This window comes from Gadus morhua, chromosome 19 (assembly GCF_902167405.1).
Source record: "Gadus morhua chromosome 19, gadMor3.0, whole genome shotgun sequence".
Classification (NCBI taxonomy): domain Eukaryota; kingdom Metazoa; phylum Chordata; class Actinopteri; order Gadiformes; family Gadidae; genus Gadus; species Gadus morhua.
The window spans coordinates 4,491,031-4,518,500 of NC_044066.1; the positions used below are offsets into that span (position 1 = coordinate 4,491,031).

Genomic DNA, 27,470 nt, shown 5'->3' on the forward strand with positions numbered 1-27,470 from the left:
TGAACTCTCAGGCCAGGATGAGGGTGTGGGAAGTACAATACTTCAACTCTTACACGGAAAGAGATCTAATAAAGTTCAGACTTTAAAGACTTGTATTAGTATTTTTACAAGTAATACAAAAGCCAAGCTGGCCTGCAAAACACCTGCTTTCCAGTTTCAGCACACAGTTTTATAACCTCAATTCTGTGATTGCTCCGATGAGCTCGGAGCCAGGGTTGTTATCAAACAATGCCAATACATGGCTTCTGTTGTTTTCATTATTCTTGGATTTGTGCCATGCATCATAATCTAAATTATCAATGTCCTCTCCTGAATATTCTCTACCCTTGTTTCTAACACTGTCATGGATCTGTCATTCACATATCTTGTTATTAAAGCCCTGAAGACAACTAACTGTACAGCCTTTTCGCACCAAGGGCGTAATCGGTTCCTGAACAAAGAGTACAGCTGCTTTGTCTTTCTGAGTCCATGGGGTGATTCTGCCTTGGGTCACCATGTTCCCAGGTCTGAATATCAGTTCATACTGGTGGCCTGGAACATCAGAGGATATTTCTAAGAAGAGAGAGTCTCTTCAGAACACGCTTATTTCATTCTCATTTTTAAGGCAAGTTATTAATTATAATCTATCGAAGGGTAAAGAAAAAATTCTTATTTCTTTTCTTTTCTTTTTTTTTTACAATTGTTTTTTATTTCAAATTCACAAAACAAAACATTGTAATAAACATTTTACCCCCTTTTCTTCCCTCCCTCGACCCCGTTTCCCCCTTCCCGCTACAAAATATGTATTTCTAATAATTATACTATATATAATATAATAATAATAATACATATTATACATTAAATATATTCAAATAAAAGCCTATGTGAAGATGTATGAGATCACAAAAAAATGATTATGCTTGAACTGGGGGATGAGAAACCAAGTTTGCGACTAGGAATCGTTATCTTTCTCCTGTTTGGAAGTCGGAATATCTGAGGTCCGAGATATAATCGGATGCCGCATTGTCAGAAAATAAACATCATGCCAAAAGGAAGTTTGGCATATTTCTAGTACGATTACGATGCCATTGCAAAGCAAACACAATTTCATTGACCGATACCATTGATGAAGGTTTTGGAAATTGTTGGAAATGTAGGTGCACAACTTAACAAAATATATTACTTAGGTCAATTATTTTGTTGAAATTTTATTGCGGAAATTTTACATATTATGCATTGCAATGTATTCAGGATTATTTTTTGTTGAATTATAAAATATCGTGACTGAATTTATTGTCGATCGTTACATGAAAAGTAAAGAGTAAACTAGTAACACGCTCGTGGTTCCAACAAGCAAAAAGCATGGCCAAAAAGCTAACGAGCCCCATCAAACCGACAATAAAAACCATGCTGCTACTTTACTCAATGTTAGCCCAATATTTATTGCAATATATAATCCCAATACATCTGAATATATAGTAATATATAATCCAAATGTATCCATAGTTCAAAATATATCCAAACGAATCGTATGTACCGGATTGCACAAAAGATTTGTTCTAAAAGAACGAATCGTTCATGAATCGCACATCACTAGTTAGGAGAGGCATTGTCCAGTGGGAGGGACAGAGGGGGGGAGGCGGTAGGCAAGGAGGGGGACACCATCTTGTGGCATGAAGACTCCACCTGTTGGTGAACCTGCTTCCGGGGGTTGAAGCTTACCTCGAATGTGCAGGCCAGTCGCTGGAAACAGTAAGTCAGGGTGAGACATGTGACCAGGTGTTCAGCTGATGAACCAGTGAAAGATTTGGAGCTTTTTACCATACCTCCAGTGCGACCACAAAGGGAGCTGATACTGACTTCAGAAACTGGGACAAGTAAGGCCTTAGGGCCTTAACTTTGTAAATATATATTAGTTATTATATTATTAACATATATTAAACTTATTCTGCTAGTTCCCTCACGATCCCTCACGAATATGAAATGCAACAATGTTGCAGACAGTTTCAATTTATACATGTCATTACACTAAATGTGCACTAGAGGGTGATTTACCAATCAACAATGTGCACCTCTATGGACAATAGACTCCAAAGTAAAAAGTCCCCATTGTTGCCTGGCGAGTTCGTGTAGGATTCAGACAACCACGCAGAACAATGTTGTGGCCTTTAGAAAGCAAGCGCTATTTCACTGTTATAATAATATATATGATGCTCTATTATGTATGTTATTATTGTTGTATTTCACTGTCATATAGAAAACAAATTATATAATAGCTTACTGTTAACATTATAGCTAAAAAAATATTAATATATACTATATCATATGATATTTTTCTAGCTTATTCACACAAACCTCACATTGAATCATTAAAAGTAACACAACTAGTCTGCCTCTGACAGACAGCATCAAGTACATGAGAGATTCTAGATGAATTATGAACAGGGTGTAAAAACCTTGTGTCCCAGAGCGCACTTGTCCACTTGGTTGGTTTCAGACTTGAGGCATGCAGTTTTCCCCAAGATGGCCTTCAGTTTATAGTTGATCACGTTGGTTACCTGGTCACACACACACACACACACACACACACACACACACACACACACACACACACACACACACACACACACACACACACACACACACACACACACACACACACACACACACACACACACACAAACGTACAAAAGCAGTTGTCTTTAACTGCGTTTCAGGTTTCACCAAAACAATTATCTTGGATCCAGCATTCCTACTATGAAATATAATAATAAATGATGTTCTGCTGTTCTTTTAATTGTTTGTTACTCTGACTGTTCTGTTTGATATTGTGGAAAGGATGTTAGTGAATGATTCAGAGCATTTTAAATGGCATCACTTTTGGTCTTGTGTGTCTTAATTTTCTTAAAACAATTGTAGCTGAAAATAAACAAAGCCAAATTACAACCAATAGCTTAAGTCATTGAAAGCAAAAATAGGCCTAATACTAGGCCAAGATTTTTTTATTTACTTTTTCAAATCAAGAGTAGGCCTGATTTGACTAATTGGCTTTGCATCCTTTCCTTCTGGCCTTGTAGTCCAAAACATGCTGCGGTCACGGGCCGGCCCTGGTTTTCCCATTCACCTGCCTTCCACCCTGATCGCCCCTAATTAACCCAACCACCTTCACCTGTGACCCCCCTATAACAGTCCTCTCCTTTCACTCAATCCTTGCCAGATTGTCTCTTGTTTCATTCAGTGCTTTCCCACAACTCCAGATTGACTTTGTCTTCCCCACTATGCCTGTTAACAAACCCTCGCCTGTCGGACCTCCTGCCTGCCGTCCAGTCCCTGTCAGTCTGTCTGCTCCTCTGTCCCCGTCTCCTGATCCACCTGCCTGACTTCCTGTTACCGACTTCCTGTTACCGACCCTTCGCCTGCCTGACCTCTCGCCCGACGTCGAGTCCCTGTTGGTCTGTCTGCTCTCCAGTTCCCGACTCCCGATCTGCTCTTCTGCCCTCCCGTTGCCGACTCCTCGCCTGCTGACCCACCGACGATTCCCTGCCCACCTGTCGTTGACCTTACTGTCTGCTCTCTGCCTGCCCGATCCTGTACCAGAATAAATCCTTGAAACTGTCCTACAACTGTCGTCTGTCTTTGCACTTGGGTTTTCAACTGGTCTCAACTGGTCTAGGCCTCATCTGGTCTAAATCTAAACTGGTCTAGGCCTCATCTGGTCTTAATCTCACCTGGTCTAAATCTCACCTGGTCTAAATCTCAACCGGTCTCACTGGTCTAAATCTCACTTGGTCTTAATCTCACCTGATCTACGTCTCACCTGTGGCGTGTTCCGATATCCATACTTCCCAAACTTACTATACTTGGTGTGAGTACGTAAGGCGTTCCAATTACGATCGGACGAAAACAAGGAGTACTGGAAGGACCTGGAAGGTGCCCTCTAAACGGTCAAAACGCTGAGTGTGGAACGACGTACACTTTTAGCGGAAGAGGCAGAGCCAGGCTGAGCCAACGTCGGAGTCAGTTGTAGCTTTTATTGCTTTTTTTGCTTTTTATAGCAGCTAGACGGAAAGGGTTCACCGTTCAAAGCGGGATGTTTTTGGCGGGTGATGAGCCGTGGTAGCAGACTCAATCGTAAAATCCGGTAACTGCACCACGGAGTATTCGATTTGGAACAACACTGACATCTGAATATCTCCGCACTTAGTGAGTGTGGATAGTGTACTGAGTTTGACGGAAGTATGGATATCGGAACACAGCACTGGTCTATGTTACACCTGGTCTAAGTCTCACCTGGTCTTACTTGGTCTACATCTCACCTGGGACTGAGCAGAGGTGATGGATACCAGTTGAAATGTCTTCTTGGATTTTGATTGGCCGTTGAACTTCTCAACAGCATGAAGGGCGGCGGCCTGGACCTCCTCAGACTCTGGGCTCCTCGGATTCCAACCCCCCAGGAGCGAGACCTTCTCTACACACACAAACACACACAGTAAATACACACATAGTATATATTTATAGATAATATTTTAAATGTTTATGTCGCATACAGGCATCCTCAATAGTATTGAGGCATCCTGACCTAGATGTGGTATTATTATGGTTTGTAGATTCTAAAACAACAGGACCCTCCAGTTAGACTGCATGCTTAAAAATACTGACTCAACACAGGTACACCCATGACTGCATGACAACTATACAACTACAGCAGATTTACACAACTACATGACTACACAACAAATAAACAATACATTTGCGCAAAATATTGATGTACATATACAGTATATATATATATATATGGATTATTTTGATTATTATCTTTTAAAGACTCAGTTTGGACCACCAATAAAGCCAGAAATCCATCACTTACACGTGATGTATCATTATAGGATCGTCTAACAATATATTGATTATCTCAGAATCACTGTATTGCGATATTTTCGGTACCTGGGGCCATGTATAGCATATCGTATCGTATCATGAGGTACCCTGTGATTCCCAACCCTAATGTCTACACAACCACTACCCAATCACTAGACAACCACTACATAACTACACAACTGCATGACCACTGCACAACTACACGATTACACCACTACAAGAAAACTACAAAGCAATTACGCAACTACACAGCTACGACAAAATAAATAAATAAATAAGTGTTATATATATCTATACATATATCAAAGGGGCCCTGGCTTGGGTTCTGCTGCTAACCAGAGGGTAGGCGGCTAAATTGGGGAAACAAAGGCAGCTGTAGGTGGTAAGCCTAATGAGACACTAGGATATGTGAACTGATGGTATCCTGTGCTGGTCCGGTCAAGGACCATACTGCTGCAGACTGTGTGAGCGGGTTGTGAATGTCTTTGTTCACGTGCTGTTATTCTGGTAGACTGGAGTAGAGTCCGGGGCTCACTGCTTCCATTTGACTGCAAACAAGCCTAAAAGTGTGCTCCTTCCACTGTACCTGGTAGTAGGGTGGCTCTCCTTATAAATAGACACGCTGAAGCCACAACTCTCACTATTTCCACTGTTGCAGCCAAGCTAAATGTATTTTATACGCATACTCACTTCCACTCGCACTTGTACTAATACTTCCTCAGTAGTAGCATAAGTATACACATACTCCCTCAGTATTAGTACGTACACAAATACTCCCTCAATAGTAGTACAAGTACAGAGATACTCCCTCAGTAAGAACACACATACTCCCTCAGTATTACTACACGTATACACATAGTCCCTCACTATTAGTATAAGTACAGACTCCCTCAGTAAGTACACACAAACTCCTCATTATTAGTACAAGTACTCACATACTCCCTCAGTATAAGTACAACACCAAATAATACTACAGTATCAGTACGTAAACTGCCACATTAGTACTTACTGGCTGTGATCATCTCTTCCTGGATGGTGGGCTCCAGGGTGGTTTGTTGCTCTCCTCGGACCGCCAGGACCAGAGAAAGACCCAGCAGGATCCACACAGGAGACCTCTTCAACATCCCCATCATCATGATCCTCAATACAGGCTGGAGGAGCAGAGCTAGTATGGCCCAGTAGAGACTTGTACAGAGCAGGAGGATCTATGTGAATGTAGACCAGTAGCTGTGGGAAGGCTTTAATACTGGGGACAAATGACAACACACGCTGAAACCTGGCGACAGAGCGAGAGAGAGAGCGAGAGAGAGAGAGAGAGAGAGAGAGAGAGAGAGAGAGAGAGAGAGAGAGAGAGACAGAGAGAGAGAGAGAGCGAGAGAGAGAGAGAGAGAGAGAGAGAGAGAGAGAGAGAGAGAGAGAGAGAGAGAGAGAGAGAGAGAGAGACGGAGAGAGCGAGAGAGGGAGAAAGAGACAGAGACAGAGAGACAGAGAGAGAGAGAGAGAGAGAGAGAGAGAGAGAGAGAGAGAGAGAGAGAGAGAGAGAGAGAGAGAGAGAGAGAGAGAGAGAGTTTAAGCCATGGAATGTTTAACCAACCAAAGAAGACCACACCCATCATCTGTCTGCCAATGTGTGTGTGTGCATGTGTCTGTGAGTGAGTGTATGTGTGTTTCCATTGCATTGAGGCTCTTTAGACCTGACTCAGGCTGAGTCATACACTGGGCCCCTAATAAAGTTCACACACACACACACACACAAACACACACACACACACACACACACACACACACACACACACACACACACACACACACACACACACACACACACACACACACACACACACACACACACACACACACACACAAGCACAAAAGCACACACAAGCACCCTCTCAAGAATATTCTGTTCTGTTTTACCAGAAGAAATTGATTGACAAAAATAAGTAGTGCTGGTGCCTGATAGTAGTAACCAGTACTGATATAGCAGCTCCATTTGTGTTGAGAGAAATAAGCTGACATCATCTTGTGGTTGGAAAACCAGTTGGTTCAACTCTCTCCCTTCATGAACACATCATCATTGGCACTTGCTATCAACCAATCACAATGAGATTTTACAATGTTGTTAATCCTTAGTTTCACCATGGAAACTTGCGTTATACACTCAACAATAAACTAGTGTTGAATGTTGCCTCTGATGTTGTTTGGTGCTGGGACCAGGACTGGTTTGTTGTATTCTTACCTGCCAGAACCTCTGTGGATACCAGTGGGTCATTCTCCGTCCTCAAGTTGGGTTCCAGAGGGCGCTATTTTTGCACCTCTTATATTCTCCATTGACATTCTCCCACTTATCATTCACAGACAGAAGGTCTCCTTTCATTGCTATGTGGACAACGGAAGCCTTCCCTGTTGGACCTGATGGATATCATACAAAAAAAAAGAAAAAAGGAAACAGAATGTAATATAGATATAAATACAACAGAATCATGTTGTCCAATTACAGCGAGGACATTTATTTTCCCGTAAACTAGACGATGAAAGAAACGCTGCTTCCGTCAGGAGGGTTTGATACTTTAGGTGTGTTGATACTGATCATCTAGCAGGGGGCAGTAGAGCGCTGGTCCGGTGCAAACACACTGACCTTTAAACCATCTCCGCTATGCGTCTAGCTGCCTGTAGCCATGGTAATGAGCAGCCTTTTAGTCAATTAGAATCACAACACTCCACGTTTTGAGTTTACCTCTAATATAAAGATGGATAGTTGGATGGATGGATGATGGAGGGATGAATGGATGATGGATGGATGATTAATGGATGATAGATGGACAATGGATGATGGATAATTGATGGAAAATACGATTTCGCAAAACCTGACACACAAGTACCTTTTGTTCAAAATGCTGAATACCTACACGACAACATTCGGAACTGAATAACTGATTAAACTCTGATTTAACTGAACAACTGATGTAAATCAGTCTCCTCCTCTGTCCTCTTCTCCTCCTCTTTTCTCCTGTCAAGCCAGTTGGATTCCCATAATTTATAAACGCCAACCTGCTGATGAGATCGCTGTAGACAGGTTGGCAGAACCATTGGCTCTGCTTCTCCAACACAACCTGACCCGGGACCAGACCCCGCCCACTACGGACCACAACCCGCCCGATGATTGACGTACAGCCTGGCCAATCAGAGGAAAGGTATCCGATAAGCCGCTCTACTCTCTTTCCCCGATCCCGTTGGTCCACTAGGAGACCGGAGAGACCGTAGAGAGAGGTGACTATGGAGGGGGATCATGCAGGCAACATGGCCGTCTGAATCGCGGACAACCCGAAGGTGAGTCTGGCTTGGTTTGAACTCGACAACTTTGATTGTTTTGAGTGTAAAAGCTTGCTCATTTAAAGTTTACAACTTTGGCTGCTGTGTGTGTGTGGCAGCGCCGAGGTGTAGTTGAGATGGTACTCCTGTGTGTGACACGCTTCTGTCTACGCTAGAAGGACTTTAGTACACACTGAGAACTTCAGTACTGTTATGAAGTACACACTGAGAACTTCAGTACTGTTATGAAGCTGCTTATATAAACACGCCGCAGTCTCCCAAACTCATGTGTGTTGAATGTGTGTTGTAGACCTACGAGACATACTACTGGCTATACTACAGACTATTCTATATGTGCTAAAGAATACACGGGCTATATGATATACTGGCTATACTACAGAATATACTGTATATACTACAGAATAAACTGTCTATACTACAGGATTTACTAAATTTGCTACAGAATACACTGGCTATATGATATACAGTCTATATTACAGAATATACTGGCTATACAAAAGAATACACTGGATATACTACAGACAGACACACACACAGACACAGACACACACACACACACACACACACACACACACACACACACACACACACACACACACACACACACACACACACACACACACACACACACACACACACAAAGAAAACCAAAACCAAAAGTCTGACTCCTACAATTATTATTCTTAACTATAATATATATTTTTTTTTTATGAAGAATAATTATAATTTATAGCTATAAATAATTGATCTATTACTAAAGAATAATAATATTTATACCTATTAACTAAATATCTAGATTACCCTAATTATTACTTATAACTATCATCCAAAACAACAGACTCATTATTATTTAGAACTAAACTAAATATTGATTACAATAATATTTGTATAACTAACTATTAAATATATATCCATAACTATGGAATACTATGATTATTATTGATAACTGTAAACAATATATCTATATACATAGACTACTATAATTATTATTTGTAACTGTAAAACACATATATAAATATAAAGAGAGAGAGTTAGAGATAGAGGTGAGAGATAGAGTGAGAGAAATGGAGCATGAGAAAGAGAGATACAGAGTGATGGAGAAAGAGAGAGGGAGTGATTTAGAGAAAGGGAGAAAAAAATATATATAGTGAGAGGGAGAGAGGGAGAGAGGGAGAGAGAGAGAGAGGGGGGGGGGGGGGGGGGGGGGGGGGTTGAGTTGATAATAGACATGGAGGGCCCTGAAGAGGTATAGCTGATGCCAGGAGTTTATAAGAACGAGATGATCTAGACCAGGGTTCAGTTAGTCATATTTATATATATTTATATATCTGAATGCCTCAACATTGATAATACTTGATCCTGATTGGTCAATAATGGTAAATGCGTGTGTATTATTTTTCAATAATGGGACACCTCTTCCTTCCAGACGTTTCAGATTATAATTTGCTGCTGGTGTTGATACATAATATATATAGAGATATAGTCGTTGGAATGGTTTAGTAAACAAAGCGTCTTAAGATACATATTTTTCCAAGTCCTGTCTCTAATCGAAGATATTCCAACAAAATAAAAACATATTGTCAAGTTATAATAATAATAATAACAATCTACATTCATAATGATAATAATATTGAGTCCATATATATTTAGCTTATCAAGATGCCTAAAGCGCTTTACATAATGAATATGTGTGTGTGTGGGTGGGGGATTATTTACCTCATCCTCTACCAGTAAGTAGCAGCCTCCTGCACCCACCTACCTACACCTACACAAGGATTATCACCTATGCTCTCCGATGTGGGCCATGGGATCTTCAGGATCCGCCGAGAGTCAGGACCTCTGTTTCATGTCTCCCGGTAAACGAAGAGCACTCCAATAAGCCCACTCTGGGCCTCTTGGACGGCCCAGACTCCCTGTATCCGTCCTAGTTCATCAGGGTTATTCTGTAGCCAAGAGATAAGAGACCCCACTACTGGCCCTGAACCCCTCTGCCAGCACCTGTCTCTGACCATATCTTCAGAGCACAACTTTGATAGCTGCAACTGTAAATATATCTTTGCAGTCCTTTATCTACTGTAATATCATCTGATATAAGGTAAGTCTTGAGGTTAGGATTCCTGTGGAGGGTTAGTGCTAGTATTGATGATTATTGGTAGTAGTGATCGTTAGTGTTAGTGTGGAGGGTTAGGGCGGGGGTAAGTGTGTAGAGTTAGTGTTAGTATTAAGGGTTATTGTTACTGTGGAGGGTTACTGTTTGTGTGTAGGGTTAGTCTTAGTATTAAAGTTCAGTTTTTAGGTAGAGGGTTAGTAGTGTGGAGGTTAAGGTACAAGTACCAATTTTTTGCCTGCAGCAAAGCAACATTTATTTAATCACGCCCAGGTTGATTTTTGGCAGCACTAGCCTGCAAATAAATCAGCTTTATCAATCACAATCAGGTATCTGTCAAAGTCACCATGGTCATGGTCATTGCACGTTGTAGGACTCGGCGGGGGGAAAACTGTATTCGTATTTCTCAACACAGTTCTAACAAACTAAATTTGTAAGAACTGTGAGTGCTAGACTACGTTCAGTTATCTAACAGGGGAAAAACTTCAAAAACGTAAGTCTTTAATAAGTGGATGTATTAAAGATTGCACACCCTCCTCTGTAAACTGCCATTCGCTGCACTATTTTACACTTGGATGAAAAGTGAAACTCCATTATAATTGAATGAATCCTCTAATTACATATTTTGTTGAAAGGCAATAGGAGTGCATCCGAGAGAGTGTGAAGCTTCTCGGACACTTATGACGACTTATATAATGCCACGGTGTGGATGTGTGGAGCTCAGTCTGGCCGGTGGTTGATGTTGATGTCCACATCAGATAGACGGTTAAGTTTCTTGGACACAGAGTTTAACGCCACGGTTTGTGTGGAGGTGTTGACCCGTCGGGCCATCAGTTGATTTGGATTTTTGTCTGCGTCCACGAGAGGGTTATACTTCAAGGTAACCTATAGTTTATCGCCACGGTATTTCCCTAATACCGTGGCGTTATTAGGCACATTTTATAATGCTCTTACAAAACAATGGCACTAAAAAAAGAAGCTCAAATGGGTCGTAGCTATGGGGATAAAACACCACCCTCCACATTCCAACTCTTAGCCCAAAAAACATTTTTTTTTTGACATTCGTCCGCTCTGTGCTACAGTAGAAACATTGCAGTTCAACATGGCGGCTCCCATGGAAGAGCTCTCGCTCCATATGTACACATAAAGGGTTCTTTCTAAGGGGGACAAAAACATGATTCTTAATTTCATGGGATTCTACACTAATTATAAAATATCAATTTGTTCCATTTCTACCTAGTCCGTTCAGCTAGATGCCGCTCACACTCTTTATGGAAGGAGTGTGAGCAGTAGAGCTTGGAGCTTAGAGGTCGGTTCAGGACAAATCAAAGTTTGCCTAGTATACCTATACCCTGGTAATCTGTTTTAATCGGCAGACTAACGGATCAAAATAAGGAAAGTAGCTAACAGTAGGATGTTGTAAGAAGCTAGGCTAAGGTACATAACATAGGATACTTTAAGGATCTAAGGCGAGATAGCGAACAGAAGTAGAGGCGCTAGGCTAAGGTTTGCTAATGGTAGGAGGCTTTAGGCAGGTTTGCTAAGGTATCTTACAGTAGGAGACCTTAAGGAGCTAGGTTAAGATAGCTAACAGTAGGAGGTTTTTAAGGGCCCAATCTGGGCTCGTCTTGAAACCCCCTACACTACTTGAAAATTAGAATGGACTGACCCCCCACCCTCGTTGATAGGAGCCTTAAGGTAGCTAACAGCAGATGACTCTAAGGAGCTATGCTAAGGTAGCTAGCAGTGATAATCCATGCAATTTCAAAGTGCCGTTCAAGGTACCAAAGGACCCAGGACATAGTTAATAGTAGAGGACTTTAAGGAGGTTGGTGTATGCTAACTCTTGACATGCTTGTGCATCACTTACACAATCTAATGGAGTTCCCGTTAAAAAATAAAACATACCTTATCGCAATGGGCATGGCCTGCGGTGTTGCTTCTTGACATTGCTCAAGCTTATCATAACAACATCTCACTCAACACTGGAGTTCCTTGGTTCCCCAGCAACACACAGAGTGTGAAGTCGCTCAGATGAACGGTTGTCGAGAACATCCAAAAAGACAGACATACTTAGGCAAAGCAGGCGACTATATTTGTGTAGCACTTTTCCCTTAGATAAACATACACATACATGTATACATAAATACATAGTCTCCTTCCATTGAGTTAGAAGAGTGCAGTGCATGATCACAACGTTCAAAACGCGCCTGTTGGGAGTAGGCCAATCGCCTGGCCTCCCATTTTGCTGCTGGCAGCTTTTTGAGAGCAAACTCCACTCCGCACTAACTTTTTCCAAAGCAACACACCCACCAGTGCAATGCCCATTCTCTGCCTGTTAGGGGTTCAGATTGGGTTGATTGTTGCATCTTTCTGGAGAACCACTCATCCAAACAACTTCACACTTGACCTTGCTCCTCCCTGCCAGCAATTCACCCCAGAGGGCCAAGATCATGCGAAGTAAATCAGATCAGCGGTTGTCGAGAACATTGAAGGACATCATAGTTTACATACAGACATACATACCGATGCCACTTCAAATGCCATTATGACCCATCCAAAACACTTTTGGCTGTATAATGGATGTGTGTGTATTTGTGAGGGATATAGAGTTTCGATGACATCACTGTGAAGGAATGTGAATGTAAGATAAGTATGAACCTGTACTGACCTTTCACCCACATTCATGTTTCCCCTAGCTGTCTTTGATCTCTGTCTCTCTAGTGGTTTGTCTATCGCTCTTCCTGGCTGTCTGATTCTGTAGCAGTCTGTCTGTCTTTCTAGTTGTCTGTCTGTCTCAACCTGTCGTCTGTCTAGCTGTCTCTTTGTCTCTCAACCCGTCCATCTGTCAGCCTCGCTACCTGTCTTTCTGTTTCTCTGTCTGTTTAGGATGTCTCTCTACCTGTCTGTCTGTCTCTCTACCTGTCTGTCCGGCTGTCTCTCTACCTGTCTGTTTGTCTCTCTACCATTCTCCTCTCTATAGACTTTGTTGTGTTTATGGTAGGGTGGCAATAGGTGGTTATCTCCGGGAGAACAAAACGGATGCTATCGTAGCGATAGCTATGATACAAAAGCATGCAAAGTGATAGCATGCAGAGCATGGTGATGCGATGCTACAATATCATTTGGAGCGATAGCATTTGGAGCGATAGCCTGCAGAGCATGGTGATGTTATGCTACAATAGCATGCAAAGCATGAGGATGCTATGCTACAATAGCATGAAGAGCATGGTGATGCTATGCTACAATAGCATGCAGAGCATGGTGATGCTAGCATGCAGAGCAAGCTGAAAAATAATTTGTCAACAGTGTTGATGAAAAGTGAAAACTGTTTAGAAGAGACCTGAGATGTTTGTTCACACAGAGGTGGATAAATGTTTCATCTTCTAAAACATTAACACACAAATACACACACACACCAAAGCACGTGGACACAGAAGACAGCCAGCTTAAACCACATTTATATTGAGTGATCTGTGCGAGGCAGCACGAGAGAGACAGAAATGCAGAGAGAGGAGAGCAGCTCTTTGCCGGTTGGCAGGTATTTGGTGTTTGGACAGGGGGTGTAGGCTATAGGCTATGGCTCTATAGGCAGAGCCGGCGCTATGGAGGGACTTAAGGTGGCAAAGCCCCCCATAAGGGCTTTATGCCCAAAATGTAATTATGATATCATATTTACTGAATAATAAAGGTTTAATTGAATTGATAATTCCTTGAGGAATAACAAAAATATACATTTAGTTCATAAGAAAATGAAAATATGGTAAAGCCATCTTAAAAGTCAAAGTGGCAGGGCATTCAACGGCTGAAAATAAGCTAACAATCACATGGTCCTCCAAAATGGATGTAAGAATATTTTTTAAATCCCCAGATGCTCCATCCACAACAGTTTACCCTTAAAACAAGGATTTTCAAGTGACTGCCTCTACATTAAAGGGGTGATATCAAGCTTTTTCGACTTTTCCCTTTGCTATCTGACGTATGAATACATGTTTTACGTCTGCTTAACTAGATAAATTGAAGTCTGAACCAGGGGTATTCGCCCCCACAAGAACACCCCTCAATAAGTGTAACAGTGGGCGGTGCTGAAGTGCAGAAGTCGCCTCCCAGCTACCCGCAATATTTCCAACCTCTTTGTGGTCTGAATTTGCAGACACACGTGCAAAGCATTCGACCAATCACAGCAGACTCGGCTATTCGGTAGTGGGGCTGATTGCGACAGGATACAAAACAGTATGTTTTTTAAAGATTCTTATGTTGGTTTTGCAGAAATAAACAGTGTGAGAATAATGAGGGGTATTTCTGACATACAGGTATGTAGCCCTATTCCGGTAGTACCCCCAAATGCCATTATTTACCCTAAAAAAGCATGATACCGGATCTCTTAGCACGTCAATCAATGATTCTGCTGACCTGGCCGTACAGCCAGATAACCCAACACAATTTACGTGACTCCGTGGAGGAAGGTGTGTGTAAACCTTCCTCCACCTAAAGGTCAGACGAGGATCGAGGCAGAGATCTGATCGCTCTATCACCAGAGATCTTAGCTCTCCCATCAACGATAGCACTACTATGGAAGAGGATTAGGGCCTCATGTGATTATTTTTTCTGATATTAGTTCTCACTTTAATATCAGAATTCTGACTTTAAAGTCAGAATAAAAAAAGTTTGAGAATCCTGGGGTTAAAGTCAGAATTCTGACTTTAAAGTCAGAACTCAAAACAAATTCACAAACGGCCTTAACTGAAGCTTCTGTCCTGAACTGGGATCTTAGGTCCAGGGGTTTTCGTGACTACACGTCAAAGAAACCCAACGCATTTGTACGATCAATACAAACATGCTCTCACCAATAAAGCTAACTGAAATTAGTAATTTAATTGAGAGAGAAAGATAGGGAGAGGCAGATAGAGAAAGAGACACAGGCATGCAACCTGTATAAAAATCTATATTTTATTGTTAACTTTTTGATTGTACCTATATTTTAACCTCTTATTCCTTTTTATGTTAAGGTCCGCCTCAACAATGCAGTGTAATGTAGTTATGTATGTAGTTGTCACTGTCTCTAGAGGTGGGAAAAGCCCTGTCACTCCGTAGCCCCGTTCCAGGAAATCGTTTCTTAGATTCACCTCCGACCATAAACAGATTTATTCTACTAATAATCAATATTTCCATTTGTTTTAACCTTTTTATAATACTTTGTTATTTTCCTTTTGTAATAATTGTACCTACTTTGGCAATGATAATGTTAATTGCCATGCCAGTAAAGTGCTTTTGATTGAATTGAATTGAATAGAGAGAGAGAGAGAGAGAGAGAGAGAGAGAGAGAGAGAGAGAGAGAGAGAGAGAGAGAGAGAGAGAGAGAGAGAGAGAGAGAGAGAGAGAGAGAGAGAGAGAGAGAGAGAGAGAGAGAGAGAACTAATATGACAGGGAACAGAAAAACATTTTAATCAAACATGTATTATTTTGTTTACAGAAAACAAAAATAAACTCAAAGTTATCGAAGCATTTGTTTATAGAAAACAGAATATACTTGCAGTTCAAGTGTCTGTTGATTGAAAACCGATGTTGCCTCTCTTGTTGTGCCAGAGAGACAGAGAGAGAAAAAAGAGGGAGAGAGTGAGGGTGAGAGAAAGAAAAAAAGATACTAGCGACTAGAGAGCAGGACAAAGCGAGAAAGAGGTTCTGCTAAGGCCGGAGAATTTTCGCGATGCCCGACGATCGGAGAACTCGCCCACAGACCAAACCTTTACACAACACAACACTTTACACAACATGATGACTTTTCATGCTCTCCCCCAATCCTCCTCGGTCGTGAATCAAACTGGAGATACAGCGATTCACTGTGTAACACTGACAGCTTTGTAAAACATTGAGCATTGATGTTGCAAGCAACGTTACGTATTTTGTTTCTGTTCCTTCGAATGTGTGCACATCCACAAGTTTGGTGAAATAAAAAATGTCCAACAACTTTGTTTAAATATTTTTAAGCCAGGTTAAGAAGGACGTCGTGTTTGGGTTTGTTAAAACTCTCTAATTGTGTACCCACATTTTTTGTCAAGAAATCTGGGAGATTGTTCTCAGTCTCAGGATCAGCTAAGTGTTGTGATGGACTTGTGTCTAGTTTAGAGCTGTGGTTGACCTGTTGACCTGCAGCTAATTGCAGTGTGCGTGCGTTCGTGGGTTCGTGCGTGCGTGTGTGCGTGCGTGCGTGCGTGCGTGCGTGCGTGCGTTTTCAATTAAAGGGCACACTTCATCTTCTGCATAAAAGGTTATTGTCTGGCAAAATGCCTCACACACACACAAGCACACATGCACACACACACTAAAATGCACAAAAACGTGTACACATTCAGACCCAGCTGTAATATCCTGGCTCACTATTCTCCCTTCCCATCTTTTCCTATCCTCTCCTCTCTTTCCCTTCCTCTGTCCTCTTCTCCTCTCCTCACTCGGTGTTTACACACGTGCGTGTGTGTGTGTGTGTGTGTGTGTGTGTGTGTGTGTGTGTGTGTGTGTGTGTGCTGGGTAGGATTACTGTATTTATTTTTATTAATAAGCAGGGTTGATGTGTACTTAGCACAGCACAGTCTGGCTATCTTGAGGGTCTTAATAACACGCCTTGTTTCGAAGACCCGCTGAGGGTTGGGGGTTTGACCAGGCTGATGGAGTGTAAGGTTTGGTTTAGATTAGGATCCTCTCCTGGACTTGGAATAGGAGAGGAGTTAAAGGGTGAGAAGGTTAGGGGCTACACTTAGGAGGTTAGGGGCTAGGGGTTAGGGCAGGGGACCCCAATTACTTTTAATAGTGGGCCATTTTTAAAATCCCCTTGGAAACAATCGGCCACTCAACCTCCAGCCCCATCGGCCATCGAGCAACCAAACCAATCAACTTTAATACTCACCCCTTGACAGGCCTCCCTGTAGTCTTATTGTTTTGTGGATTGTTGTTTTAAAAAACGTTAATGCACTCAGGTGTATAGGCTTTGAGATTGTACAAACGAAAAGTGAGTTACACATAAAATGTATTATAATGCTATTATTTGTATATTGGATATCAGGTCGTCTTCCTTATCAGGATAATCAAACAGAAAATGAACTATTAAGTTTAGTATACAAATCAATAAAACATCATGGCCGAAGCTCCGCCTGTCAATATGCCTTTGCTCATGTCCAAATTATTATTCTCAAAACACTGGGTTACTTCTGAAAAAACAATTTCACCTTTAGTGTGCCCATGAGATCAAACATAGCAACTCCTCCCGAAAAGACTTGTCATCAAGAAAAGCACAAAAAAAGAAAGCTGTTCGAGATCGGTTCTTGTTTTTTCATCGTGCCTGAGCACTTAGTCCAGTATGTATTCACAGCACGCCATTGTACATGGAGCGATTCTTATCTTGAAAATAAGTGGTTTTATGAAACATTTTTACAGAGTAAGTAGATGTTAGGCTAGATATCTTCTGCTTTCTTGGATTGGATCTGGGTGGGAATGCTTCATAAAAGCTGCAATGTTTAGATTCAAAATGATTTTTAGGTGAGCAACCTTGTTAACCGATATTGGTTGCAAACAGCAGATAAGCAGGTTGGTTTAGCCATGTCATGTCCAGGTAGAATAAATAAATATTGTTGAGTCCAATCTGCTTTAAATATTCTATTTTCATTGTCCTTTTTTTGGTAGCCACTGTTCTCTTGTTTTCTCTCAGTGTTATCTGCCTCATCTTCGATTCAGTTCAATAGTGTTGCTGATATTATTTGTTGCACGAGGGATGGGGGCTGTACTAGGGGAGCAATAAGCAGTTTAATGAATTAATTGAATCAACTTTATTTGATTCATTATTAATTATTATGTCTCTGATTGTGCTTAAAGCGATTAAGTGACCTAACGCTATTGATGTCTTCTTCTCTGATCAGCGCAATATATAATGTATGTATCATTTTTTAATCCCTTTTTTTTTTTTTCTCTCAGTAATTCTTTTGTTATATAAATCAACCATAAATCAACTCGTGGTGGGCCGGGTCTGGCCCGCGGGCCGCCTATTATGGACCACTAGGCTAAAGGTTAAAAGGTTAGCCTTTAAAGGTTAGAGGGTGAGAACGTTAGGGCCTAGAGGTTAGAAGGTTATGCCCTAGAAGTTAGGGCCTAGAGGTTAGAAGGTTATGCCCTAGAAGTTAGGGCCTAGAAGTTAGAAGGTTATGCCCTAGAAGTTAGGGGCTAGAGGTTAGAAGGTTCGGGGCTAGAGCTAAGAGGGTTAAACATTAGGGTCAAGGGCAGGGATGGGCAACTGGCGGCCCTTAGAAGCGATATCAGTCATTAAAGATATCCACTTAAGTCGCCACTACAACTACTACAACTGCTTGTTGGGTTTGAGTTCATTGAGTTGTTGCACTTAATGTTGGGGCACTGTTTTTCAGTTTTTTGACTTCATTGAATGATGATGTATGTGAGCCCTTTGCACTGATAAAAATACTGACCATTCATGTGGCTGTTTGAGCATGGAAAACATGAAATGAATGTATGTTGGTTCAATTAACATACAGTACATAGGTTACGATTCTGGAGGATTTTTTAGGTAGTGGCCATCCCCAAAATGCACCAGAATACAGGAAATCATATCTACCAAATTCAAAATTGTGTAGCTTCTCTCAGCTCACGTTTAGTTGAAGTGTGCAGTCATGTGGCCCTCCGATGGTTATGATGAAAAATGTGGCCCTCTTTATCATGAAAGTTGCCCATCCCTGGTCTAGTGGTTAGAAGGCTAGAGGTTAGAGGGTGAGAAAGTTAGGGGCTACAGGTTAGAAGGTTAGGGGCTAGGGGTAAGAAGGTTAGGGGCTAGGGGTAAGAAGGTTAGGTGCTAGGGGTTAGAAGTTAGAGGGTTATGGGCTACAGGTTAGAGAGGTAGAAGTTAGAGGTTGAAGGGGTAGAGGTAACAGGTTAGATAATTAGGGGTTAGAGCAGCGGTCACCAACACAGTGCCCGCGGTCACCTTGGCGCCCGCAAGGACCACATGAGGCGCCCGCAGGCCTGTTCTAAAAATAGCACTACTCATTCTTGAACAACTCTTTCCCACCTTTTTTGAGGTCATTGTTGATAATTATTGTGAGAAATCATTTACATGACTTAATTATTAACATGTCTTCACATAGATGAGTATCATTAATCTTTAATAGTAATATCTAACTAAAGGAAAACTGAGCAAATTTGTTATTTCAGAAGAGTGTATAGAACTGGGTGCCCTTCGTATGACTCAGTGCCAATGAAGTAGCTCTCAGGTTCAAAAAGGTTGGTGACCCCTGGGTTAGGGTTAGGGTATGGTTGTGGTAGGGGTGGTGCTTCTTGGTTAGGGTTAGGGTATGATAGTGGGAGGGGTAGTGCTTCTTGGTTAGGGTAGTATGGCAGTAGGGGTAGTATTTCTTGTTCCTGAGATATTGGGTATTTGCAGACGGCAGCTCCAGTTCATGTTTAACGCCTCAGCGGGAAATTAATGGAAATTATTGGTATGAAAGTTTCCACGAAGTCCCGGCCACAAAATAAAACAGAGCAGTCATTTAGAGAAACTTACGGTAATACCAGGCCTAGCTGATACCAGCTGGAGCGCGTCCAGCCAGCCTCCACGCTGTGTTGACAGACGGGGGGCCTTGCCAACCTGGGCTCAGCGAAGCTTTCACCCTCCACTGAAGATACGGCTCTGTCCGCTACAGCTGGAGGGACGGCCGCAGAGGTGGACATAACCCACGGTGACGTAGAGACCCAGGGAGCGAGCAGCTAGCGGGATGTAGAGATAGAGAGTAGCTAGTTAGAATTAGGGCATTTAGCAGACTTTTTTATCCAAAGCAACTTACAATGGTTAATACACACATTGACACACTGACGGCAGAGTCAAGTGTGCAAGGTGACAGCCAGCTTGTCAGGAGCAGTTAGGGTTAAGTGTCTTGCTCAGGGACACATCAACACTCAGCTAGGAGGAGCTGGGGATCGAACTAGCAACCTTTCGGTTACAAGCTCTACCTCCTGAGCTAAGCCGACCCAGTAGCTAGGGGGAATTAGAGACCCAGAGAGGGGCTATAGCGACCTAGAGACCAAGGGCGAAGCTATGTAGGTGACATAGAGACCCAAGGAGTATCAGACACTTACCAGATACTCACAGAAATTGTTTCCATTGTCTATTTCAAGATGTAAATCAGCCACTATTTTTCTCAAACTCAACCCTTCTGGTAGTTTGTATGCGTTTCGAAATTGGCTAGTTGGCAAGCAATTGACATCCACTTATCCGAAACGAGTGTTTAGTGGCGCTCATAGCTGGATATTTTCTTTCTCCAGCACAAGTAAGCTCCTGTGGGCTTCCCTGGCGAGGTGGTTTTCTCCTATAGTCCCCACAAACAAAGCTTCCACTTTCCACTGTGTATAGCCATGGAGTAACTGAGAGGCGCACTGTCAGAATTCTGAGAGTAGATGCTTGATTAAAGGCTGTGTGATGAATCTGAATCCTGAGATTAGCTGCTTGATGCGTTAAAGGCTGTGTGATGATTCTGAATCATGAGATTAGCTACTTGATGCGTTAAAGGCTGTGTGATGATTCTGAATCATGAGATTAGCTACTTGATGCGTTAAAGGCTGTGTGATGATTCTGAATCCTGAAATAGCTGCTTGATGCGTTAAAGGCTGTGTGATGATTCCGAATCCTAAGATTAGCTGCTTGATGCGTTAAAGGCAGTGTGATGATTCCGAATCCTAAGATTAGCTGCTTGATGCGTTAAAGGCAGTGTGATGATTCTGAATCCTGAGAGTAGATGCTTGATACGTTAAAGGAAGTCTGATGATTCTGAATTATGAGTGCAGAGCAACATTCTAATAAGCAGGGTAGATAAGAAGGGGGCTTTTTGGAACGGATTGAATTGCAGCCTACCTATCACTTCTGAATCAAACTCATTTGCTAAGTTACCAGTTGCATGAACGTCCATAGAAAACTCTCAATTTCTAAGTCTTGCGCATGCGCAGCGGCGTGGAAACACTGAATAAAAACTAGTTTTTTTGTTTGTAGGCCCTATTATCTACTATATCGTGCCAAGTGCCGAAGTTTGGAATGTGAGGGGAGAAAGTTGAAGGAAAATCATGGCTGATTTACCTCTCAACAACGTCAACAATGAACCTGTGGTCGGCATGTGTTTTGTGTTTGTGCTGAATAACGAACACCGAAGGATTTCCATTTTAGGCAAATATTAGTTTTGCATGCAGCACATTTTATAGCATCGATCAGCACAGTGCATTCTACTTTCCCTCAAGACTTATCAGGACAGTGTTTTCTACTGTCCCCATGTGATGATCAGGACGGTGTATTCTGCTGTCCCCATGTGATGATCAGGACAGTGTATTCTACTGTCCCCATGTGATGATCAGGACAGTGTTTTCTACTGTCCTATAATACGATCAGGACAGTGTTTTCTACTGTCCCATAATACGATTAGGACAGTGTATTCTAGGGCTGGGCGATTAATCGAATTTCAATCTCGATTTTGATTTTAGCATCAAATGATCACAAAACTAATATAATCGAGTTTTCGATTATTATCCCTTTTTTTTATTAAATTAGAAAGTGCAGAAGAACAGCTGGATACATATCTGTGCATTATTTTAGATTTGAAAATTTTCTTTTTGACCATTTTGTGTATTTTTTTAAGGCGAAATTTCAAAGTTCTCAGTTACGTGTTAAGTTAAGTGTTTTTGGGAGAGACATGCTGAATAAATACATCAGGTTTTCAAACTCAAAAATAATCATTTGAATAATCGTGATTTCTATATTGACCGAAATAATCTTCAGATTTTTTCCATAATCGAGCAGCCCTAGTGTATTCTGCTGTCCCATAATACGATATGGACAGTGTATACTACTGTCCCACAAGACTATCTGGACAGTGTATTATACTGTCCTCACCTGACCTTTGACCTTCCACTGTGAGTACCTGACCACTACACCACCCCTTTTCAGCGGCTTGTATAACTGAGTTCTGCCCAACATCATGGCTTGTTTAACTTATCAAAGGTTGCCATGGATGCAGTGGGATGTTTGATGACCCCTGCATACAGAGCAAAGAGATGGGGGTTCGGCAGGGGTTAGAGCATCAGTTTGTGATTGGCCTGGGGGGTATGTGGGAGGAGCTTGCTAGGATGGATCTGTTGTTAGCAAGAGGACAGGCTTCAGGACACAGTTTGTCTATGACTGGTTGTGATGTGTTGCAGAAAGGCAGGATATCGCGACAGCCCCTCGACAAAGATATACAACTTTACTTCAATATGTTCAAGATGTCCAACTGCAAGAAACGTACGGAGAGCCCTATTTTCTGAAGGACATTGGGTACATGTTTGTTTGTGAATAAGAATAATGATAATTTGTTATTGGCGCTCCTCATCAGACACACAAACACATACAAACAGACACACTCACACAGATAAACAGACGCACGCATGCAGAAACACAGCAGAACAACCACAAGACTTCATATATTTATTCATACTCAAGGACTCACGTTACTGTGTGTGTGCATGTGCATGTTTAAATGTGTGTTGGCTCAAGTATCATGAAGCTGTCAAGCCATCTTGCGTTCTTTGTGACTGGCTTTCCAACTGTGTGTGTATGTGTGTGTGTGTGTGTGTGTGTGTCTGTGTGTCTGTGTGTGTGTGTGTGTTTGTGTGTGTGTGTGTATGTGCGCGCCCTCCTCTTTTCCTCTCTGGAATTTCCTCCAGCGAGAGAGCCAGAGTGAGATGGCTACCAGATGCCAGCTATTCACACACACACACACACACACACACACGCACACGCACACGCACGCAACCACACGCACAGACACACACACACACGCACACACACACAGAGACACAAAGAGAGACACACACACACACACACACACACACACAAACACACACACACACACACACACACACACACACACACACACGCACACGCACACGCACAAACACAATGGAATGAAAGCCACAGCTAGAGTAGTTATATGATATTGAACTAAACTCTCAGAATACTGAACATGGATCTTGGATCACAATAGGATGCATAGAAGCTCACCTCATGGTGTTGAATATTCACACACACACACACACACACACACACACACACACACACACACACACACACACACACACACACACACACACACACACACCTTGAGGCCTAGCGCTGGGGGCTAGCATACCTACATCTTGACCCACACATGGTAACAGTTAGTTCTTCTACTTTAGTGCCAAGCAGTGGAAGCTAGCGTAGCCGCTAGCACACTAAATAATGCTGGCTGGAGCTACCATTAATATGGCTCCACACATTACCCATCATGCACCTTGGTTCTGGTATCTTGTTAACTACCATCTTGCATCTCGGTTCAACTTGGTATACTATAATGCATCATCAATACTAGCTGGTTAACTACCATAATGCATCAATACTAGATGGTTAACTACTTTCCTGCAGCTGGGTCCTCTACTAGCTGGTTAACTATCATCATGTATCTAAACTAGCTAGTGAACTATCACCATTCAACCAAACTAGCTAGTTAACAAACCATCATGTATCTGTAGTAGCTGGTTAACTGCCGTCATGCATCTATACTAGCTGGTTGACCATCATAATGCATATATACTATCTACTGAACTACCATCATGCATTTATACTAGCTGGTTAACTACCATCATGCATATATACTAGCTGGTTAACCATCATAATGCATATATACTAGCAGCTAAACTACCATCATGCATCTATACTAGCTGGTTAACAAAAAACTTGCATCTGGGTTCTGTACTAGCTAGTTAACTAACATTATGCATCAGTACTAGCTGCTTAACTACCCTCATGCATCTGTCTCAGGTCAGTACCAGTCACATTCCCTCGCCTGCCATCCGTCACCGCGTTGAGACGTGTTATTACAGTGGAATGCAGCCGAAATCGTACACGTGGAGATGTTTAACTATTCATTTCTTTCTTAAAGGCCATGTATTCTCTGTCTCATGGATTTGTCTGTCTGGTATGGGGTATGGGGTGTCTTGTCTGGTACTCATTTACTGATCAGATGTCATATCGTACTGTATCTAAGTCGCTGGTATGCATCAACTGACAGAGTGGAGATCAGTAGAACATGACTGTAGAAAACGTCAGGTCTACACGCCACTTCGCTGGCTGCCACTCTCCACCTAGTTGACTTCTTTTGGGCTCTTCCAGACAAAGGACGCAGGTTGGTGGTGTTGAAATGCGGTTTGTAACAAAATGGTTAGAAACTGAATATGGCAGGGGTGGCAAGGGTGCTATGCTGCCAAGCAGGAGATCTCTGATGATGCTATGCCGGTTCGTGCAAGTCGTAAGTTGCAAATCTCCCAGCTTTCTTGCGGCATTTCACTGAGGCACGCCCCCTTTTGGTCGGTCCCGCTCGCTATTCTGAAAGTAGAGCGAGTTCAGTGAGGCCGACCGTACTACTCGTCAACAAAAATGGCTGCGCAATAAAGAGATTTTTTTTTTTTTAGTTTATCATTTTAATGTCAATTATAACGCATAAATATTCTTACACACTTGATTACATTGCTACTTTATGCCGGTCACAAATGTATGCATTGCACAGTCTTGCTGTGCATGCAATACAATGTAAAGTTGTGTCGTTTGTTTTCGAGCTGGTTTGCTAAAGAGGCTAATGTAGCTAACAATAACAATGACTAGCCAATGAGAAACGGGAAAGCTACTACGACCAAAAGGGGACGTGCCTCCACAAATGCCGCAAGAAAGCTGAGAGATTTACAACTTATGACTTGCACGTACCGGCGTACCATCAAAATGGATTACACCATAACCTGTGCACACTGATTACTCAATGTGCAACAGGTGTGCAGCCTCACCCAGCCCAGGAGTCCAATCAGACTCTCCCAGGTGAGGCTAATTAAACCAGCCATCGATCACTCACTCCCACAATGACAGCGAAAAACTGATGTAAAAATGCCTTCCACTACAGACACTGTTAAATGATAACACAACTGATGGCTGAAATAGCAGTTTACGCTTACCCAATTATCACAGAGAAAGGGGGACTTATTTGATATTTTGAGCAATAGCAACGAAAACCATTGGACTTTTTAACCAATTGTAGCCTACATTGAGAATTGTATTATGGCCATCCATTGATGCACTTGGGCCCTTGCTGCCTCACAGTTTGAATACAGTGGAAAACAAGCGCCCTCTCTCTCTCTTTGTCTCTCTCTCCCTCTCTCTCCCTCTGGCTATGGTTATGGTATATGTGTCAGTGAGTCACGAAGGCAGATTGGTTGTATGCTGCTAAAGAAAGACTTATGTGCTGACAAAAGCTCTCCATGATTTACTGTAGATGTCTCTCCCCAAAAAACGCCCCCTAAAATCTCCCCCAAACCCACCCTCAAAACCTCCCCCCAAAACCTCCTCCAGGCGATGCTGGCTATGCTATGCTAAGATGGATTAATGCCAGGCTGGGCTGACAATGCTAAACTATTCTAGACTGTGGAAAGCCATGCTAGCCTAGGCGAGGCGGATTATTATGCTAAGCTATACGATGCTAGGCTGGGTTTGGTTGGGACTGAGCGTAGCTGAAGACTTTTTTTTGGTGAGGTTGTTGGACTGCTTCAGAGAGCCTGTTTCTCATGTTACAACCACAGCCTGCCAAGCACTCTGTCAACTTAAAAAAACATCTCGCTCTACGTGGTTCAACTCTACTTGATGTAGCTCTGTGCTGATGTGTTTTATGGTGTTTTATGATCCAGTTGCCACACTAGTCTGTTTAATGCACCAGGATATTCTGCCTTGGAAACGATGGCAGCACATTCCATCTTCACAGTGTTGGGAATACAAAATCTGCCAACAACTTACTAGCTGTAAACTATTGAACTGAGTAACTCACCGACAACTACCTGTTAACTACTGAACTAACTAACAATTGACCAATTGTTTACTGCTGAACTAACTAACTTACTAACCCACAATGTCTGTTAACTGCTTAATTAACTGACAACTAACTACCTGTTAACTACTGAACTTTACTTACAACTTACCATCTATTAACCACTGAACCTACTCAGCAACTAGCAACTTATTACCTATTAACCACTGAACTTTACAAACAACTAACTTAACGTTGACTAATAATCTCAATAACAATGAACTGCATGTTAACGACTGAACTAACTTACCAACATCTAACTACCGGTTAACTCCTGAACTTTAATAACAACTAAGTACCAACCCTGCTAAATGTTAGTTAACTGTTAACTACTGAACTTTAAAAGCATCTACCTCTATCTGTAGGCTTTACTATCTGACTTGAACTTAAGTAGACTTGAACTTACCTTGACTGAACTTACCTTGACTAAAGTTAACTAACTCACAACCACCTCTACCCTATTCTCTTTCTGTCTCGTGATGTTTCAGGACGTGAAGTAAAACCGGAATCAAATGAAAATGCAACTAATTTGAAAAATTCTTCCCCCTCTCTCCCTCTCCAGATGCAGAGTCTATTGTTTTCTGCTTTGTGTCTGAAACTCTTCTGGATTCTGTCGTGTCGGGGCCAGAGCTGGCCTACTGATGGTACACACGCGCTCGCCCACGCACGCACACTTTGGCACACACACACATGCACACACAGAGATACACACATTTAAACACACACTCCAATCACACACAATCACACATGTACAAGCACACGCAAACACACACACACACACACACACACACACACACACACACACACACACACACACACACACACACACACACACACACACACACACACACACACACACACACGTAAACACGTGCGCGCACACACACACACACCAATGCATGCTCATATATGTATACACACACATACACACAAACAATACATTAGTACACACACACATTAACATTGGCACAGCTGTATTTAAAATGTATATGCGTGTGTGTGTGTTGTATGTTTGTGTGTGCAGACAGTGGAACTCTGTGTTATAATGTGCTCTGCCAATAAAACATGAATACACACATTCAGGACTGCTCCCTCACTCTGGGCTGGTCGCCCCAGGTAACAGATAAAACCCTATGGGAGGGGGGGGGGGGGAGTGGACGTCTGTAAGGGTGCAGTAGTAGTACTTAAGACAAGTTGGAAACTAACATGTATACAGAACACTT

At 42.1% G+C, this 27,470-nt stretch overlaps 2 protein-coding genes across 3 annotated transcripts in view; one reads left to right on the forward strand and one right to left on the reverse strand.

Annotated features, from left to right (window-relative positions):
• Positions 1 to 889: 889 nt before the first annotated feature.
• si:busm1-57f23.1 (CY domain-containing protein) lies at positions 890 to 6,181 on the reverse strand. The gene is made up of 4 exons (XM_030341496.1): positions 5,867 to 6,181; positions 4,296 to 4,447; positions 2,436 to 2,537; positions 890 to 1,722 (listed from the first exon to the last, which is right to left on the reverse strand). Exons 1-4 carry the CDS (start codon positions 5,991 to 5,993, stop codon positions 1,573 to 1,575), a joined length of 531 nt encoding a protein of 176 aa, XP_030197356.1. The 5' UTR covers positions 5,994 to 6,181; the 3' UTR covers positions 890 to 1,572.
• Positions 6,182 to 8,034: 1,853 nt separating this feature from the next.
• il11ra (interleukin 11 receptor subunit alpha) overlaps positions 8,035 to 27,470 on the forward strand; it is a 32,555-nt gene continuing 13,119 nt past the window's right edge. Inside the window, exons 1-2 of one of the 2 annotated variants that reach the window (XM_030341495.1) lie at positions 8,035 to 8,187; positions 26,810 to 26,891. In XM_030341495.1, the coding sequence (XP_030197355.1) occupies positions 26,810 to 26,891 (82 nt within the window). In that variant the 5' untranslated portion in view covers positions 8,035 to 8,187. The remainder of the gene's footprint in view (positions 8,188 to 26,809; positions 26,892 to 27,470) is intronic. The other variant, XM_030341494.1, reaches the window with a different exon arrangement.